The sequence below is a fragment of the Saccopteryx bilineata genome, chromosome 2, assembly GCF_036850765.1.
Source record: "Saccopteryx bilineata isolate mSacBil1 chromosome 2, mSacBil1_pri_phased_curated, whole genome shotgun sequence".
NCBI classification, from domain to species: domain Eukaryota; kingdom Metazoa; phylum Chordata; class Mammalia; order Chiroptera; family Emballonuridae; genus Saccopteryx; species Saccopteryx bilineata.
The window spans coordinates 283,165,892-283,186,352 of NC_089491.1; the positions used below are offsets into that span (position 1 = coordinate 283,165,892).

General features: G+C 48.6%; 1 protein-coding gene across 4 annotated transcripts in view; it reads left to right on the plus strand.

Annotated features, from left to right (window-relative positions):
* Positions 1-20,461, plus strand: part of DNM3 (dynamin 3) — a 433,678-nt gene that overhangs the window by 402,911 nt on the left and 10,306 nt on the right. For 3 of the 4 annotated variants that reach the window (XM_066261164.1, XM_066261161.1, XM_066261163.1), the window contains one exon: positions 838-1,074. In XM_066261164.1, the coding sequence (XP_066117261.1) occupies positions 838-1,074 (237 nt within the window). Of the gene's footprint in view, positions 1-837; positions 1,075-4,038; positions 4,489-20,461 lie in introns of those variants that run through there. The other variant, XM_066261165.1, reaches the window with a different exon arrangement.

Here is a 20,461-nt window from a genome sequence, read left to right on the forward strand (position 1 = left end):
AGGTCATCCCAACTCCTGTCAACAAATACGACACACCCATATGGTGGAATATTACACAGCTGTCAACAAGAACAAGGCTGTTCTATAAGTACGAAAATGAGAAGACAGTCAAGTTCACATGAAGCTTAAAAACAAGTAAGTTGTAGAATGTTTATGTACAAAGGAAAGGAATTTATATGGAGAGAGAAACTACTGTAGCCTATAGTTAAAAAGAAGCTGCAATTGGCTGTTTTGCAGAGTGCTGGGGCGGGGGGCTGCCTTCTCAGCATTTGTTCTCTTATACCTTCCAGTTTTCCCAACACGTATCTGGGTTTCTCAGTCAGAAAATGATGTTTAGAAAGCATTCAGGGCCCTGGCCGATTGGCTCAGTGGTAGAGCATTGGCCCAGCATGTGGAAATCCCGGGTTCAATTCCTGGCCAGGGCACACAGGAGAAGTGCTCATCTGCTTCTCCACCCATCCCCCTCTCCTTCCTCTCTGTCTCTCTCTTCCCCTCCAGTAGCAAAGACTCCGTTGGAGCAAAGTTGGCCCGGGCACTGGGGATGGCTCTATGGCCTCCACCTCAGGCACTAGAATGGCTCTAGTTGCATTGGAGGAACACCCCAGATGGGTAGAGCATCGCCCCCTGGTGGGCATGCCAGGTGGATCCTGGTCAGGCGAGTGTGGGAGTCTGTCTCTCTGCCTCTCTGTTTCTCACTTCAGAAAAATACATAAATACATAAATAAATAAATTAATTAATTAATAAACAAATGAAAGCAATCAGGAAGTTATAAAATATTTGTTGAGATGACTTCAGACATAAGGTAGGAGTGTTAAACCGTGGTTCTTTCTCCTCAGGTCCCCCCCTCCGAGCCCTACCACCCAAAGGAGGCCGACCCTGAGCACCCCCCTGGCTCGGCCTTCATCCGGCCGAGGGCCCGCTCCTGCCATCCCCTCCCCAGGACCCCACTCAGGGGCGCCCCCCGTTCCGTTCCGGCCGGGCCCGCTGCCGCCCTTCCCCAACAGCAATGATGCATTTGGAGCCCCGCCGCAAGTCCCCTCCCGGCCCACCAGGGCCCCTCCCAGCGTCCCCAGGTAAGTGTGCTGCGCGGACGACTGTGTGCGGTGCTCTGCTTCTCTTCTCGTAGCTCAACAGACAGAAGTCACTTGCCAGAGACAGCTGCAAAGAGATCGTCATATACGTTTGCAGTTTTCACCTGGGAAGGGCTTCCTGGGGAAATAGCCGAGCTTTTACACCGTTTAACACCCCCCCAGTGTGGTCTAAACCTCCCCTTTACCACCTGGCACAAGCTGGACGGGACTCCAGAAAACTGGGTCTTGATGATTGACATGCTGGCAGCTGTTTATAGAATTTGGTGGAGAGCTTTGAAATGTAAGAGCCGCGGCCAGGCTGAGGCAAGCTGTGTGCTCCAAGGTCATGGTCGGCTCACCAGTGAAGGCCCTGCATTCTCATCACCAAAGGAATTCTCAGAAACCATAGACTTCAAGGAACATGATCCGTCCGCCCTCTGAACTATGACCCTTACACCCAGTATTATTAACATTAGTGTAGGCAGAGCAAAAATCTGTCTGATTGGTCTGCAGTTTGTTTTAAAACTGTGCTTAAAACTTTTACATAGACACAATGATTGCTACAAGCAGTCCCTGGCCACCTAGGAGACAGAACACGGTGCATTTGAAGAATACGTTCTGACTCTTGTAAGCAGATTTGCACCCTTACTTGTGAAACGAAAGAGGCAGGGGGCAAATGGAACTCGAAACACATAGACAGGCAAAGCTAGGTCTCCCCTTCCTACCTTTCTAATCAAAGTGCGTACAACGTGCATAATCAGAGATTTTGAAAATAGAAGGAATTAGGTGGGGTTTTTTTTAAATCAATAATAAGGATTTGAAAAGGAAAGAACATTAACCCATACAGCAAGTTAATTTTTTTAAAATTCAGTTCAAAGAACTCAAATATTTGTACGTTCCTTGAAGGAACACCTTACTATGCAGGGTAACAGAAGTGACTCCCGCCCAACCGGGAAGCCTGAGACGCCCCCCACCTCTGATTACCAGGCTTCCTTTTTGTCTTTGGGGTCTGGGGTATAAGGAAGACAGGGGCTTCTGAAACCAGTGAGCAGAAGGCACTGTCGTGGGAACAGCAGGGGGTGTGGAGTCAGACCTGCTTTGCCACAGTCCATGGGCCACTCACTAAACTCTGAGCCAAGACATCCTCATCCGTGAGGCAGGGACAGAGTCAGCGGGCTGTTGCCCCAGTCATGTGAGATGAGGTGTTTGAACAAGTCTGATAAACTGTAAAGTATTGTGGTTGTTACCGTTATCATTTTGGCCCTAACCAAAGAGGATATATGCACTCCAAAACACACACACACACACACACACACACACACAGACACATCTTTTTCTTTAAACGCAATAGGTTTGGCTTTTGATGTATTTGGCACTGAGCTAAATGCCTAGTAATAACGGTAATAACAATGGCTCATGTCTGATGGGCTTTCACTATATCGGGGCACCGCCCTTCACTGCTCTGCCGGTACATTTGTGTTGAATCCAAGCAGCCTGATGAGGCAGCTCATGGTCCATTCTGTGGACAGGGCACAGAGGTTCAGCAGCTTGCCGGAGGCTACCCACCCCCGGCCCCCAAGGGGCTGGGCTTTAACCCCAAGCAGCGTGACTACAGAGCCCCAGCCACAACACTGGGGATTCTTGGCCTAGACGCGGCTGACGCTCTGGTTACGGGGACTGTCCTGTGCGTTTTAGGGTGCGCAGCAGCCTCCTGGCCTCTTCCCACTACATGGCACTGGCACTCCCCCAGTGTGACTGTTAGAAATGTCTCTAGACAATCCCAAGGCAGGGCTCTCTCCCTTATGTACCAGCGTCCAGCCTCACTACCGGCCAGGTTACATTATCATTTTAGGGAGCCCAGATTGACTGGGAGAGCACCTATCATTGTGCCAGGAAGACCACTGGAGCAGAGTGTATGGGGCGGTTGGGAGGGGTCCTGCCCAGGAGCCTAGGATTTGGCCTTTCTGTCTGTTGGGCTACGAGAAGGAACTAGGGCCCCCGGTGCTGCCTGTGCCCAGGATGAACGTGCATGCCTCTGCCTGCCCACTTGGCTGCTTTGGCCCCTGGCTGCAGACCCCCGGCTTGCCAGCGCCCCTGAGAGCCGCCGGGAATGCCACACGGATATGTCGGTGGGGCGGAGCAGGGGGGGGGGTGCCCCCGGCATTTCCCAGCTCGCTTGCAGAAGGTGGCTACAGGAATTGGGAGCCCCAGCTGGAGAAAGGGGACACCAGGTTTCATGTGTCTGTGATGGGAATTTATAGGGCAGCAGTTGTGTTCTTTAGCATTTCTAGGATACTCTCAAGTGAGAGCCAGACTTAACTTGACCCGGCCTTGCCGAGCCTCGGATGTGAGACAGGAATGAGCGTTCAGAGGGGACAGAGCAAGGGGGCTGCCCTGCGCTGAGCCCCCACGATCCGGCCCGCGTGGGGCGCCGGGAGGGAAACCCCGGGTGGGGCGGGGGGCGCACCTGAGCGCACGGAGCCACTCTGCCAGGACCCTGACTCCTATTCACGTTTAGCTTTCGATGGAGAATTCTGACCATGGAAAGTCTGTTTTTAATAAAAGCCAGAGCAGGAATCTTACCAAATGCAAGCCAGAAATGGGGTTTACAATTTCAAAAAAGAAAGAGAAAAAGAAAGACAGACAAAGATGAAAGAAAGAAAGAAAGAAAGAAAGAAAGAAAGAAAGAAAGAAAGAAAGAAAGAAAGAAAGAAAGAAAGAGAGAGAAAGTTACTTTAAGGAAGCTCCTGTTGAAACTTTACCTTGTTCTGTTTATTTATATATTCTCTTTTCCCTCTGTGATTTGCCTCCATTTTCTCCATTAAAATCTTTAAAAAGTTGAAATGCCATTATCCATCATCCCCAGGAAAACAGCCCCTCGCTTTATGAGAAGGAAGTCTGATTTTCGCCCCCGCCCCCAGTTCTTTGCTTTCTTAAGGGCCGTTCTCCTCTTTTATCTGAAACCAGAAACTCAGGAGGTGAGAACACAGCCTGAGTGGGTGTCCGCCGCCCCCGGCGGGGCCTTCCTGTCACAGAGGCCAGCCCGGACCCGGAGTGGCAGGAGGCCGGGCCACTCCGCCAGGTGCCGCCATTGCAGCTCTCTTCTGGATAATTCGTGACTTCATTAGCAAGTTCTGATCTTGACTTTTAAGAGCCTATATACTTTTATTTTAGCTCGTGTCAAAGGTAATGAAAGCACTTGACTTGTACAGAAACCATGAGCGTTCTGCTTTTTTTAAAAAAAAAATAAAAAAGTACTGTTCTATCTTTCTGTTGCCACGTTAAGGCAGAGCGAGGACAGAGGACAGGGGTGCACCATGGTCGCCCCCACTCATCCCCACCACTCAAGACTGTCTTGGTTTGTGTGCTTGGTGCCTCCCGGGGAAGGCGCTGGACACGCTGCACGCTCCACGCCTGTTTTAATTAATTCCACCTGAGCTGGTGGGCGGGGGGGGGGGGGAGGGGGGCGTCTCCATCCCAGAGAGCCTAGCCCACAGGGATGCCTCTGTCATTAGTAACCCGCATGTCCACAGATCCGACATGGGGAACGTTCTCTCTGTGGCCAGGATGCTCGAATGGCCCCCCTCCTTCTCACCGCACCCCCACAACTTCTGTGAACGGGCTCACCCCTCTTTGCAAATCCCAGCCTGCCGTGTCCTTGTCCAGCAAGGGGATTTTAAACAGACATCCCCGCCTCGTCGGGGGCCCTGTCCTCTTACTGGATGGTCCGAGGCTTCATCAAGCCACTAGTGTGAGGGCCAGTGTGGCTGTTTCCCGTTACCCCTTGGTAGGAGTAGTTGATTGGGAATCGCAGCGTTGGGACGTGGACAGAACAAATGCACTGAGTCCGAGTGTTTTTCCTGGCAGCAGCCAACTCTGGCCTTATTTCACTCATTTGTCTTCCTCCCACCCCTTTTCCTTGGGCTGAGCTCTTTTGCAATGGTCAGAAGGGGATATGGGTGGGAGGAAGGGGTCTCTCTCCAAGGAAAAGCAAACTTCGTTGACCTCATCACTCCATCTTCTATTTTTAAAAATGTTGAAAAAATAGAAGCCCTGTCTTATAACTATCCGCCTCACCGAGGCCGGTGGTGTCTTGTTGGAAATGGCAACACTGAATCATAGGGAAGGCTCTGGCTCTCACACCAACTCATCCACATGACAGAAACACAGCATGGAGACCAAGAAACATTCCATTGAACGTCTCTGGTGAGCCCTGCCCGGAAGCTGACGCCCCGCATCGTGTGGAGGGCCCTGGAGGGGCGTCGGGATGATCCCGGGGTTTCCCACGCATGTCCTGCAACGTGGGCGGTTCTCCAGACTTCAGGGGGCACGCAGTGAGCCTCCCTACAGCGCCACATTGTCAGTAACTTACTGCAGAACCATCCAAGCCGAAAGCTATAGAAATCTCCCCACATAGAGACCCTCTGTGCGCTCATAGTCTGTTCTTTATGGAGGGAAAAGCCATTTGGTTCTCTTTACAGTGTAGTGTAATTTCGTGGTAAACACTTGACCTTGCCGGCTCTCTCTCCTTTACGTAGTCTAGACATTGACTTGATGGACCGTTGACACAGGGTCCCTTTCACTCCACAGGGAGGGCTCTCCTTGTTTTGTTTTTGTTGTATCAGCCAGTCTCCCCAAGTCTGAGTAAGGACAAGCCCACGGTTCTCATGAATCGTGTTAGGGATGTCTTTGCATACCTAACTTCAAAGTTTGGTGCCATGAAGGACGAAGCAGCCAAACCTTGGGGGTGGGGAGAGGCTCTACTCCGGGTCCACGGACAGTTAAGTGATAGGTGTGACTAGCCTGTGTCTGATCCCCCCCACCCCACAGTCATGTCCTGGGACCGTCCTGACATGCTCCCCCCTCGGTAGCCCTGTGAGTGCGTGACTCCATTTAGCCACTGGGGGCCATTCAAACAAATAGTGAATTTGTCTTTTGATTTCTGATTTCAGCCACGAGCTCTCTTATTTTTTTCACCACCCTCCCCCATGAACAAACAAGTAAATTCATGATTTGATATTTGGATCTTTTAGGGAACAGTTTTTATTTTTAGCAACTGGTTTAAAAAAAGAGAGAGAGAAAAAAAGAAGTCAAGCAAAGAATTTTTTAAAAGGTGTGACTGCCAAGAATAGAAGCCACTCTGAGGTGTTCTTCCTGATGCTTAGTGTTTGAGGCCTCTCGTGAGGCTGCCCAGCTCCACGGTCTGTTGCCGAAATCCCGCATGTCGTTAATAATCCGCCGCAGGGTCCACAGGAGTTGTCATGGTGCTCAATATATTTTGATGAAAACAGAAATCTGGCCACAGGCAGGTCGCTAAAGAAAATGTCCAATTTAATTTAAGCCCCTCAATTGACTATCCCATCCAAGTCATTCCAATTCCACGACTCCAGTGGTAACACGAGAGCCCGCCGAGGGGAACCAGTCAGTGGCTCATGCCAGGGGCTTTTGTTCTGCAAGGCCGGGTGGACTTCATTCTGGTCTCAGCGAAAGTTCAAGGAGCCCAGCGGTCTCCTCCCTGGGCCTGGCCAGCTGAGTCTACCTGACACGGCCATCTGCATCTCGCCGCGGTTCGGAAGGGCCGGCCATCTGGCCAGCCAGGCCCAGCAACAGAACTGCAAGCGTTCGGGGGGCCAGAACCCGCAAAAGACTTCCGAGGGCCCCTCTGTTTTCAGCCTGTCCCCTGTCTCACTTTCCCAGATGTCAGGGCTGCAGGAGAAGAAGAAAACCAGTTAAATAAAGAATCTACAAGCAAAGTCCGGGCAACGCCATGCAGGTGGCAGGCAGCAGTTCATGTCACCATATTGCCCCGGTGGCCCAGTGGTCACTGGTGGTCATCAGACACAGCTGCTTCCATGTCCCAGGACACATCATAGCAAATGCTCTAACCTTGTCCTCTGTGGGGCCCTAAATCGCTAAGCTCCCACCGTTACAGACAAAGCCTTTCTGAGGCTCAGGGTGCCCAGCCTGGGGCGGGGCTTCCCTTGATCTGATCCACGAAGGAAGATGGCCCCGGCGGGAGTCTGGCCGCGCAGTCGACGACCCAGGAAAAACACACAGGACGACGACCCTTTCTCTCCCCGTGGCCGGTCAGCAGTGAATGGTTGCCCATGGGCGCCTGCTGGGTGGTCCTATAGACAAGCTGATGTCAGTTCAAAGCGAAGCAAAGAAAAAAAATTCCAGCCAATGTCGGCAGGCACACTGTCTAAAGGCACACATGCTCGACCTTGTTCCGTCACCGCCCCCTTTGTCTCCCTCGCTGTAGAAAAAAATAATGATTTTACAGGGAAAGCCTTCCCGTCTGGACAGTCATGGGCACACATAGTTTTCAGTGACTTCCACGGCCATGGCACAATGTAGTTCCTGCTGCCTTTTTTTCTTCCACCCTTAAATTTTATCCCAGCAGAAAATGACAAGAATGAGCTGCTGGGGGCCTCCCCCTCCCCTCCGCCTCCTCCTCCACGGCGGACGGTTAGACGTGGAGCTGACAGACGCCTACGGTTGCTCTAGCCCGCCAGCAGCCGGGACTTTCACCAGGAAAATAGAAATGCCTCTTCTTCCCCTCAGAATATTCTCTCAAGGCCCAACTCCAGCAACACGAGGAGGGCGCTAGGGCTGTAAGCTGAGGGCTTGATAGCTTTTGTCTGCGGGTCCCAACTTTATTGCCGCTTCAACATAGGATTTTAAAATGCCCAGTGCTGAAATTCTTGCACTGCCCGAGCTGACGTAGTTGTAGCCGTTGTCTGGGGGAGCCTCCAAAGCTCAACACGTATCTGCACCCTTTCATGGCCAAATGAAATCCATCTGGCTCAGCCACTGCCATTGCCAAAACAGCATCGAGCTTTGGGTCCCACCAGCGTCTTTGAATTCAGGGAAGGGGCTGGTGCCAGGAGAGCCTCGGGTCTGGGAGCATCCATGTGTCTGTTGACGCCACTTTATCGGTATTTGGAGGAAGCTTAGATCGCATGGCCGCCCTGACCGAAAAGAGAAGAGCTATGTAGGACGGAGTCTGAAGCCACAAGGCGTTTGGGCAGCCGCCTCCCCACAGCGCGGTCCTTCCCTCCTCCCTGGCTGCCTGCGGCCATTAGAGCCACATGATAGACAGAACCACAAATAACAAGTGCTCTAATTTCTGGAATTATGTTCCAACTGTTCCCAAAAACCCTAGGAAACGTCCACCCCTGCTTCCCAGTCAGAACCGTCAGCTCGCATGAATTGTACAGAGAGAGTGCGCTCCACCCCGGGATCAGAGGGGGAAGAAATGCTTAGTCCCTACAGCGAGTCACAGAGTCCTCAGTCCCCTGGGAGCGGCGGCAAGGGCCCTTGAGATTTTAAGATGCTCGGACCCACGGAGGGTCCCAAGTCTTTGTGAAGTTCGCATTTCCCTTTAAAGACAGAAAAATGGGATAAGACGGAAGTGCTCCTCATACTGCTCTTCTGGGAACCCAGTCAGGGTGCCAGTTAATATAAAATTTAGAAATAAGCTCCATTCCTTCCCTGGTGTGTGTGTGTACGCTAATGAATCAACTAAGAGAAGAAGGTGAAGAGGCGGATAGCCACCAACCAGATGATTCACCACCAGGGAACCCCCGGGGTAGCGGCAGGAAATGAGCTGCTTTTACACTCACATCTACCGGTGGGCCTCCACCGTGTAAAGACCACCTGTGTGTAGTTTTAGGGTTCTGTGAGGCAGCCATGGCTAGGTTTATTTTGGTCTGTACAGACCGCCTTCTCCCAGAACGAGGCCTCTCAGGAGAGCAGGAGGTGACGAAGACTTTTAAGGGTCCTGCGCAGCCCAGGGCAGGACTAACATGAAATTATTCTGCTTGGAGAATGAATATTTATGTAAGATATATCCAAACCCTGTGTACTTTTTTAAGGCTTATATTAGGATGATTCTCAAAGTCGATTTTAAGAGCAAAAGTCCCCCCCTCGAATAGATCTCACCTTAGTGTCACGTTCAAGGGCCTCAGCCAGAAGTCTGCCCGCTGCTCTACCTTTTGACCATGGTGGAGAAGCTATAGAAACACAAAAAAAGGTCTAGTTATTTTTAAAAAAATAAAATAAAATAAAAACAATGAGAGTTTATTTTTGCTTCTTTAGTAGTATTGGAAAATATGTTAGTAACTAAAATAATAAAACCTCCTGGGAGGCCAGGTCTACCTTAATGAATGATTGCCTCTTGGGGTGGAAAATTAAGGGAACATTAGTCAATGTGTTAACTAGAGAAGCCACTGCTGTAATTTGCGCCCCCGCGTATCTGGGTCTAAAGTCAAAATAAAGCCACATGCCATCTGGCAGGGGGTGGAGGAGAGAAATAAACTTGGAGTTCTACCTCTAACAGTAGTAGTATCAGAACACTCAGGACGGAACTCCACGGACCAGGAAAATCCTTGGGGCTCATCAGTAGACGCTCATTCACCTAAATGCCCCCATTCTTCAGTTTAGGAAGCTATAATGAGGGTTGTTGGCATGCTTGGTTGATTTGTTTTCATATTTCAAACGCTCTCAGTTACCGCCATTGCCAGCGTAACACTTCATACTTGACAACTGATAAAAGCACTGAAAACTCCTCTTACGGCACCAGGTCTTTGAGTAAGCACGTTGAAATCGTGTCTCTCGTTTTTGCTGAAACCTTTGGTGCAGGATTGTTGACATCTGATAGGGTCCCTTCTCTTTCACTGTTCTCACCTGCTCCCACCAGGACCTTCTCTCCTTTTGTGGCTGTTCTAGATATACTGTCTGTTCAGAGTCCTGTAGGTGACTGATCAGCACATGGCACTCGTGCCAATAGCCATGGTTACTCTTGTTCCAAAAACCCCCTTCCCTGGGCAGCTAGACATCTTCGAACAGTATTCCTAAGGGTCCCAAAGCATCTTTGCAATTTGCAAAGACTTCCGTTGTCTCCCCATACTGCTCAGTTTTCTGTTAAAATGTTATTTTTTAGTCTAGAAAGTTTGATTTTCTGGGGTATTCCCCCACCCCCGGGGATTTCATAGCGTTTGAGATGTAAAAATACGTAGCCCGAATAACGAAGGTAGTAGCCCTGACCATCATCCCCAGCTCAGAAGGTAGCGTCAGGTCAGGAAGGGAAGGTTTGAGACCATTCCTTTTTCCTGTGTCCTCCCTGCGCCCTGGGTCTGCACCGTGCCCCCCACCCCCGACACGCCACACTCTCCGTCGGGCCCGACCCCCAGTCACTGAGGACTGTCTGCCTCCGGGTCCTTAGGTTGGACACCTGCCTCCTAGCTGTGTTTGGCAGGCCAGAAGGATGAGGTAATGAACAGAAGAGAATGTTCTGGCTTTTTGGCCTCGTCCACATACAACATTATTCAAGAGAGTTTCCTGCAAGAGGGAGCAGAGCTGCTCTGAGATCCCTGATTGAACATTCTGTAGGAGTGCAGAGGGACAGAACTGCGCACGTTTTTTGATCCCTTTGAGAATCAACGGCAATAGGAATCCCATCTACCCGGGCCTCTCTCTCAGGGATGCGTGCAGACGGAGGGGAGAGGCTCATTTGTTAGCGTGCTTGGCTTTCCTCTCTCCGGCCCGGGCCGGCCGTTCCCGTCAGCGCAGCCCCCGTGGTCATTTGTGCAGGGTGTTCCCTGAGTGCATATTCTGTGAGCCCTTTCTCCAGGACGATGGCAGTTCTTTGCAAGACAAATGCCTCAAAGACATATGGTTTTCATAGATTTTTTTCCCCCCCGTCTAGACTAGCTTTATTTAGTGACTTTTGGTCTGAGTCGGTCTAGTTAAAAGTTTCTGTGGGAGCTTGTGTAAAACTTTTAAATGTGGGCATACCATTAAGGTGTAAAACAAAAAGTTTGACTTCTTCTTGGCTCAAGATGAGAAGGGTCTGTTTGAGAATTTCCTCCAGGTTAGGTAATTCGGATCATCCTATACGCCCAGGACGTCAGCTCCCACAACACTCTCCGAAATGGAAAGACTGACCCCCCAAATCTGATAACTGTTAAAGTCATAGACTCTTTTCGGTTTTCCTGAGTAAATTCTTTGTGTTCTAGTTGGGGTGTGTGTGCGTGTGTGCGTGTGTGCGTGTGTGTGTGTGTGTGTGTGTGTGTGTGTTAGAAAGCTCTAATTCTTTCTGCAGACTTTTCACATGGCCCAGGGGACATATGATTCCTTGCCCTTTTAGCACCAGTTTTTACAAACACAGCATTTCCCCCATTTAAAAAAAAGAAAAGAGCCCAACAAGCCACTGAGTAAAGTAGGCGGAACACTTAGGAGTTTTCGTAGTGCCTTCAACCACCAAAGAAAATGTGGTTTTTGAGCCAGAGTCCAGGGCTCATTTAGAAACAATATGACACTTAAAAGAGGGCAAGAATGACTTCTAGCCGTGCCCAGCGTCGGCCTTCTGCCCCATCTTTTGCAAGAGCTCAGGGCACGCCCCAGCCCCAGCGTGGCTGCCTCCCATCGGAGGGCGGACAGAGCAGATGTGGGTCGTCCTGTCCCCGCCGGCCTCATCACTTGGCTTTGCACTGAGCATTTAATTGGACTCAGTCACATGTTTGTTCCCTGGGATGGCAGCTTGCGAGGCACACAGCCTGCCTTTCTCTGTTTGTTTGCTTTCGACTTCGTGTTTGGTTTTTATATCCGAGCACTAAGGCATGTTAGAGCTCCTCCTGCTGGCGTGTTTCTTAATCGCTGGGGTTGTAGGGAGTCCAGGGCAGCTCTTTGTCTGCTCTCTGCCGCTGGGACTGATGTCAGGGACTAGAAAAGCATCAGGCAGTGCATTTACAACTGGTCTTTCCCTTCCCCAGGCCTCACAGTCAGGCTGACTTGAAACGTAGGTGCAACATAAACCTTCAGACGTCTCCTGCTCTATTTTGTTTGTTTGTTTGTTTCAAAAAAAATATAAGGACTTGGAGAGTTCACATCTCCGTCCATATTTCTAAATGCATGTTTACACTCTCTGAGGTGAGGCCCAAGTCAGACTCTCCGGCTTGAAAGGGTCTCCCTCTCTCTGGGAAAAGGGGGCAGAAGTCTTGCTATGCCCCCCCCCCAGACGAAAGGAAGGTCACACTTTTATACAGAGGTTCCCAGCAATGTTTTCTCCTCCCCACCTGACCCCCACCACTGTTTCTCTTCTCCCTGACTTGACGTGACAAAGGATGGTGCATCTCAGAGGTGGGCGTGCTTCTCCCGGGAGCTCCTTCCGAACCCCTCCTATCTGGCCTCCCCCTCCTCGCAGACAGCCGCCCAGTGGAGTGGGCCTGCCCCTCCCCCAGTGCCTGGGTGGGAGTCGGGCAGGGAGGCAGGACAGAAAACGAGGAAACGTTTTCCCCCGGCTACTGTCAGTGGGACCAGGTTTCTACAGCATGTAAGTCCTTGGAGATCTCTTAGGGAATTTCTGAAAAGGGAGGGACAGGGCAGAGAGGGAGGGAAAGAGAGACAGAGAGAAGGAAAAAAGTCATCTGAAGGGATGCTGCCTAACTTCATTCCACAGCCTTGTGTGCACAAACCTCTTTAAAAACCGTACTCTTTCTCTCCACGTGGCTCTCTCAGGGCCGTCCCCTGGCCTTCTGCTTCTCCACAGTTCCTCAGGCTGTTTCTCTACCCAGCTTGTCTGCTGTCCGTGATACAGTGCAGGACTGAAAACATAACAAGGCCATCCATCTCAAAAGTAGCGCTTGGTAGAAATCATATTCTGATACAACTACACACCCTCCCTAAGTCATCTATCTGCTTTCTGAGTCAGGACACTTGGAGCAAAACAAGCAGCTTAGACACATGTGGCGAAGAATAGGACACCGGCTTTCTCCAGCCGACGGCGCTGCTAGCTTTCTTACCTTCGCACGTACTGTTTCCTGATTCTGGAAGGCCGGTCGCCTCCCCGTACCCTGCTTTCTGGATGACGTCCTTCCACATCCCCGGCCTCTTCCCAACCCCAGGCTCAGACTCCAGGTGTCCCTCCAGCTCCCCAGACATCATCCTGTCATCGCACTGGTCCCACTGTGGTCACTGTTGATTTGACCCCCCCCCATCTTGACTAGAAATTCCTGGGCCATGACTATCTGTATTTCCAAACCTCGACGTCTTCACACAGTGCCGCACCCATAAACAGGGCTCGTCAAGGGAATGAAAAACTACAAAATGAGTTGCCACGCAATCTTTAGTCAAAATATGTTTTGGAATGAGCCCCCCTCTTGTGGGTATTTTAGGAAACAGTTTAAACGCAACCAGTTTCCCTCTTGTCCTAGTCTATTGAAAACCTTGCCGGGTGAAGGCCGTTGCAGAATTCTTTTGACGAATCATCATAAACCGAGCAGAGCTAACGTGGGCAAGTCATTCTTTCAGTGGCCTTTTTGTTGCCCCCACAGAAGTGGATGTAGCAGTACCATCCCTGTGGATGAAGTCCAGGTTAGGTATTCAAGGTAATGCCAAGAAAAACTGCCAAGGTAGATTACATTACCATTTATCTCAGAGCCTAATTTATACAGGATATTATAGGTTTGTATCATCAAATAAAAATCACGGGCTTGTTTTTCTCCTTATGTTCTTATTTCAAATTCCATCAATCGATTCATACTTTCCCAATGACATACGTTATAAAATCAGGGGTTGGTTTTCACAAGGGAAGGAAATGCTGGCTCAGAAATGTAGCAAGAATCACATTAGAGAATTCCTGAAACCCTTTAAATGGACTCCAAGTCCTATGTTCCTTCCAGCATCTACTGTAAACTATTCATGAACAGCATTGGCTTACTCCATTGCTACAGCTGAGTGGGCCAAATATATGCTGGATAGCATCCTACAGTATTTTTTATAATAAGTTACAAAATATTATCTTCCATGTGGACAAAATCATGACTGTTCCAGCATTTTTCTGAGCTTACCCTTATATGTTCTACACATGTAAAACTTGTTTTGTTGGGGGAAAATGCTCAAAATAAGAAGCAAACGTTGACATTTAAAATACTTTGTCCCATAATTTGTCCTCTTAGAGCATCATTCACAAGAGGAAGTCCTAGATCAGAGCAAGTTGTCTTTCCATTTGACCCTGGAGGTACCCTCCTATCTGATTTATCCTTGGATGTATTCACTCACTTGTGTTCTCTGAACTCCTGGTTGGAACACTGCCCTCTGCAGGAACTGTGGAAGGCTGCGAGCAGGACGAGGTGTAACCTCAGTGCATAAGGAGTTTACGATGTTGTTAAGATGGTAAATTATGCATATGTGCCTTAAACTTTAAAAAGTGATGCAAAGATTAAGTAATTGAAGAGAATTGAGGGGGGTACTGTGGGCATCCTCTAACCCAGCTCATTGATACCACCAGAGCCATTATTGTCTGAAGCTGGTTCAACAGATGAGTTGAACAGAGCCCCCTTTGAGAGACGCTTGTCATGATTTTAGAAAACTCAGAAATAGTTTTTGTATTTCTTTTTTTTTTTTTTTTTAGTTTTTGTATTTCTTTAATAAATTCACCAGCCTGGACTGGCTGGCTCAGTGGTAGAGTTTCGGCCCAGCGTGTGGATGTCCTGGGTTTGATTCCCGGTCAGGGCACACAGGAGAAGTGACCATCTGCTTCTCCACCCCACCCCCTCTCACTTCTCTCTCTTTCTTCCCCTCCCCTCCTGCAGCCACAGCTCCATTGGAGTGAGTTGGCCCTAGGCACTAAGAATGGCTCCATAGCCTCCACCTCAGACACTAAAAAATGGCTCCAGTTGCAAGGAAGCAAGGGCCCCAGATGGGCAGAGCATCGCCCCCTAGTGGGTTTTCTGGGTGGATCCTGGTTGGGGCACATGTGGGAGTCTGTCTCTGCCTCTCTTCTTCTCACTAAATGAAAAAAAAGAAAGAAAGAAGGAAGGAAGGAGGGAGGAAAGGAGGGAGGGAGGGAGAAATTCACTAGATGTAGACAAAAGAAAGGAGGTGTCTTGTTTCTTGTGGTTTAGTTGACAAACCCTTTTTTTTTTTTACCTGTTTCATTAAAAAGATAAGAAAATCAGGCAAGTTGGTATCATATTCTCATAGCTCTCAGACACCTGAGATGGATAACTCTCCCAAGATCCTAAATGTAATTATATGTAAGCTGAATGTTTGAGGCAGTGATATTCTAAAGCTTTTATTATATTGAATAAGTAGAACTTGTGGTATGAAAGAAGCCTATTGCGTATTTTTTAATGCAAATAACTACCCTCTTAAGCAGATACCATTCCTCTAGAAGCGTCAGTCTTTGGACATCTTTTTTTCTTTTTCAGGGGTTGCTTTTTATTTTTTTTAAAAGCGAGGTCCACCTAGCTAACTAATTAGGTCGGACTTCAACCACAGCCTCTCGGAAGATGAGACTGTGGAATGCACGCGCCGATGCTGGCCGCCTGTGCGAGCTCTCCCGGGCAAGTCGTCACCCTTCCGGCGGCGACAGGCAGAAGGACCACCATAGGACAGTGTCTTGGTCTTCAATGAAATAAACCCAACACTGATTAGATCCCTGCTTGAGTCTCTCATTCCCGAAGATACCAGAGTATCTTTACAACCATTTTTTTCATCCTTCTTAAGATTTCGTCCGAGCACTTTCTCTTATTGCTTGTACGTTATCTGGCGAAGGGACTGAACTGCTACAATAAAGTAAGGTCCGGCCCTGGCCTGTTGGCTCAGTGGTAGAGCGTCGGCCTGGCGTGCAGAAGTCCCGGGTTCGATTCCCGGCCAGGGCATACAGGAGAAGCGCCCATCTGCTTCTCCACCCCTCCCCCTCTCCTTCCTCTCTGTCTCTCTCTTCCCCTCCCGCAGCGAGGCTCCATTGGAGCAAAGATGGCCCGGGCGCTGGGGATGGCTCTGTGGCCTCTGCCTCAGGCGCTGGAGTGGCTCTGGTCGCAACAGAGTGACGCCCCAGAGGGGCAGAGCATCGCCCCCTGGTGGGCAGAGCGTCGCCCCATGGTGGGCATGCCGGGTGGATCCCGATCGGGCGCATGCAGGAGTCTGTCTGACTGTCTCTCCCCGTTTCCAGCTTCAGAAAAATACAAAAAATTAAAAATAAATAAATAAATAAAGTAAGGTCCGCCTCAGAGGTCATGCCGTAGACCAGTGGTTCCGACAGCCTCATCCCGGGATGAGCAGCGGCAGCAGCATTGGCACCATCTGGGAATGTGCCAGAAACGTCTCACCCCCTTAGAACTCTGTGCGGGACCCAGAGAGCTGTGTTTTAACCCCACCCCACCCCCAGGGAGCTCAGGCGCACTGCCCAGCTGGGGAAGCATTGCGCTGGAGTATCCCTGAGGAACTGCTCAGTGGGGAGAATCCTGGACGGGCCAGCAGGAGAGAGGAAAGGAGGGACATGGAGCCACAGAGACCCAGTCCAGCTCCTTCCCTTACCACCCAGGGAATTCCCACAGCCCACTCCGAGGAGGAGGAGGGGCAGGGCAGTTATGTAAAGGTGGCTGCCCCCTCTCCCACATCCTGATGCGCCCAAGCCATTTGCCCTACCACCCCCTCCCCCAACCCAGGTCAAGGTCAGCCTCATGTTGTGAATAGTCTGAACCAGCCAACCCAATGAAGAGCAGGTGAAATGTTAGTTCTTCCATTCTTAGGAGAGAGGCAAGAAACAGTAAGACCCCATTATACATTCTTCTCTCTTATCTGGTAAGTCAGTTTCTCCCTCTCCATGCCACCCACCCTGTGTGAGCCTTTGACTTTCTTACAAAGTTTGTCATTAACCAAAAGACTACAAACGGTCCATCCCTCTAGCTACAAATGTGACTTAGAGTTCTACATCTTTCCCTTTGATGGCTCTTCTATTGTAACCATAAACTGCCCACACACTACACGGTGTTACAATAAACACTAAGCAATGCTCGCTGCTGCGTTTCAATGTGAGGGGTCACTAAATGAAGCCTGTCGCTGAACAAAGCAGCCAGGAAAACTTGGCACAACACAAATAACTCTGTGTTGCCCAAAACAAACTGTCTCAGGAGGTGAATGTCTTTGGAAACTCTTTGAATGGTTAGGAACTGGACCACTGAAATGAACCTGAACTGTAAACCTCAAACATTTTTTCTGGTGTTGACTTTGGCAAACGTCTTAGCGTTACTTAAGAAAATTCATGCTGAACAACTTCATGCTCCTCCAGAACTGCTCTCTTAGTGGAGTTTTATATAGAGATATTTAGGGATTTTTTTAAAAGAAATAACATGGTGCTCATTTCTTCCGGGACGGTTAGGGACTCTAGGATTTTTTAAGTTACTAAGTACATATATGAGTTACTTTACCTGAAACTGGGTGCATTTTATGAATGTCTTAATTATTTTGAGAGGATGTGATAGAAGTTTTATCTTTCATTCTTTCAACTATGAAACCGCCACCCAGGTATGCTGTGTCTAGTCAATGTACAGCCCTAGGGTTTCCTTTGGAAAACTCATAACGCATAGGTACTCTGATCTATTTTTGTGGGGGAAAATGCTATGAGCCAAAGACCATGCTAAGTTCTGCCCATAACTGTTGTCTTTCTCTTGTCCCCTCGGTATGGTCCAGGAGTCAGGGAGGAGATTCATGAGCAGTTGCTGGACCATCAGAAGTATTGAACCCTTTCTACTCTCTCCCCAGCGTTGAATTCCTCCCTTCCATCCTCATCACTGAACTTCTGGTTCCTTTAGCCTCATGACTGACCTGCATTCCCTTAACAACTTTCCAGTTTTATATGATTTGCCCTGCTTTGACCACATTCTTGTATTTACAAGCTCCAAGTATTAATGACAACAATTTGCCCTATTTTTTCCACTTTATATGGGGCGGTAAGGGGGAGGGCTATATAGTAAAGCCACTCACATATTTGTCTTATCACACTTGTCTTCCACTAGGAAGAGATTCTGAGTCCTTAAAAGCAGGCAACATCATGCAGTGTCCGTAGTAGGATCCCAATGAGTAATATAGGCCGTGCAAAGCGGGAGGCATGTTATACGTTCCCTAGGCTGAGTTTCCTGTGTTGTATGTGCGAAAACTGAGGCTCAGGGCGCAGTTAGTGGGCTGATAATTGTACAAACTGGCGATGGGAGCTGGAATCCACATCTTCTGACTTCAGATTCGGATTCTTTCTGTACAAACTGATGCCCCAACTCTGAGCCTGTGACCTAGGCCTCCGGGTGTGTGTCCTGGCCTCACTGACCCTCCTCCTCTTGACCTGGCCTGTCCTCCGTCCTGGCCAAGCATCTCTGCTGAGGCACTTTCCCTGCACTTGTTTGTCTGTTATTCAGTAACTTTTCTATTCACCACCTTCTCATCACATTACTGTGAACGCTGAGGACATGGCATAAACACAGACTGCGTGGGCTCTGCTCTCAGGGGCCTCCTGCGAGGACAGAACACGGGCAATGACAATGAATACGGAATGGAAGACAGGGCTGGGTGCTGTGAGTCACACAAACATCACGAAATGATTGGTGGGGAGGATGGTCAGGAAAGACTGAGGAAGGACGTTGGAGCCCAGAACAAAGGGGTTAGGAAAGAACCTAGTCTTATTCCTTTCCCTCTTTGGCTGCAATCCTTGGTCCAAGCTATTTCATGTGCATGACACAATTTCTGGTCCACTGTGCCACGCTGAATCCCGCTTATCACTGAATTTATAGTTTAAGATCCACTTTTTTTTTTTTTCAAATAAAATTCCCTAATTAAGTTTCACCCGTTATTGAATCTTCTAATAGAGTCTTCCTTCTTTAAATTCAAGTTCTGGCCAACTCTCTTGCCCTCTCCCCCCCATAACTGCTTAATTGCTAAGAATACATTTCTGTAGGCTATATGACTATTTATTAAACTCCATGAGGACCGGGGACCTACTATTTCAAACATCTACTAAAGAACTGAGCAGTCAAATACTTTATAGGTAGAGTTCCCAAGGGTGTAAATCCTGCATGTCTCTGTAGTTTTTCCTTTGGTTGGTTGGTTGGTTGGTTGGTTGGTTGTTTTGCCATAGCAATCACTTATTAATCAAATACCTTTGTGTCTTGAGAAGGCCTATGGCTATCACAAGCTCTTACTTATAAGTTGTTTCTTACCTCAGGAGTAACTTTTACTTATCCAGTTGTCACCCATTCAGTGGCTGAATGACAAGCACTAGGATAAACACTGCAGGACTATGAAGATGAGAAAGACATGGCCCACTTCTAACCGGAGGGAAAAACATAAACCTAATTAGGATTCAATGTGCTATTGAGTCAGGTGAATATGCTGTAGGAGCAATGGCTCAAGAGAGGGGAAGGGAGTTCAGAGAAGACTTCACTAAGGTGGGTCTTGAAGGATGACTATCTGTTCCAGCTGATGGACCAAAGGACGTTGAGATTCACACATGCTAAACACTGCATGAAACAAGTCAAGCGGACATGACCTCTGGCCTCCAGAACCTTCTCATCAAAGGGGAAAATGATGCAGATTCAAGATTCAGGACATAAATTAAACAAATATGGCCATTTTAAATGAAAATGAGCATTATGCTGGTAGGGAAGGAGCAGGCATGTTTTGCATGGTCACAGATAAAAGGGGGACTATGGGCGGGTTTTTCCCAGCAGGGAGCTGACAGAACATCTCAGGTGATCACAGTAGCCAGTAGCCTTTACGCAGGAAGGGGATTCACTTGCTTGCTCCAATTAAACAGCTCGTATTGATTGGTTTCATTTTGTTATTCTGCCTATAAAGTATTTCCCATTACACTTTCAAAAATTGAGTTCTCGCTTAATAATAAGACTAGTATAAGACGTTAAATTAGGATGCTCCTTTCTTTTAAAGCTCTTACAACTCCACTAACATCTATGAGTTTGTGCCTAGTGATTGGTATTTTCACCATTAATCAATAATCTCTCTTTTGCTTTGATGTTTTCCTTGAGCATCTAATTTTATTTTATAGCTTTCTGATTTTTTTTTAACATTTCATGATTGTTTAACTTTCCTAACTTCTCTTCTTCATACCTGAGGAAGGACATTTGATTTGATCAATTTAGTGTTTTCAACACAGCAGACAAGTCTGAGTCATTCCAAAAGGAGTCTTTCAGCTGTGAGGGAGAAGTGATGGGAGAATTCTATCAAGAAAAAAGGATTTAATTTGTAGAACCTGTTGAATTTTGTTGGGTATAAAAACCACTGCCCAAGATACTGCACGCAATGTCAAGTACACACACTAAGACTTATTACTCCATTTATTGTAGGAAATTAATGTGAGGGGTTCAGGAAGTGAAGAGCATCACTTGGCAAAGTTAAGATTCTCGTGTACAATAATATTATATTGTCCCGAGCCTGTTTACTCAGAGACCTCAGCTGACTAAGCACCATGACCAACCAGCAAGTGAGCAAAATTACTACTAACCATAAATGTTCCAGGACCCAAGATGGGAATGAGAGGTCCTGCAGTTGACTCGGGGACTTGGGGACTCACCCTGAGCCTATTTATACTTATTGT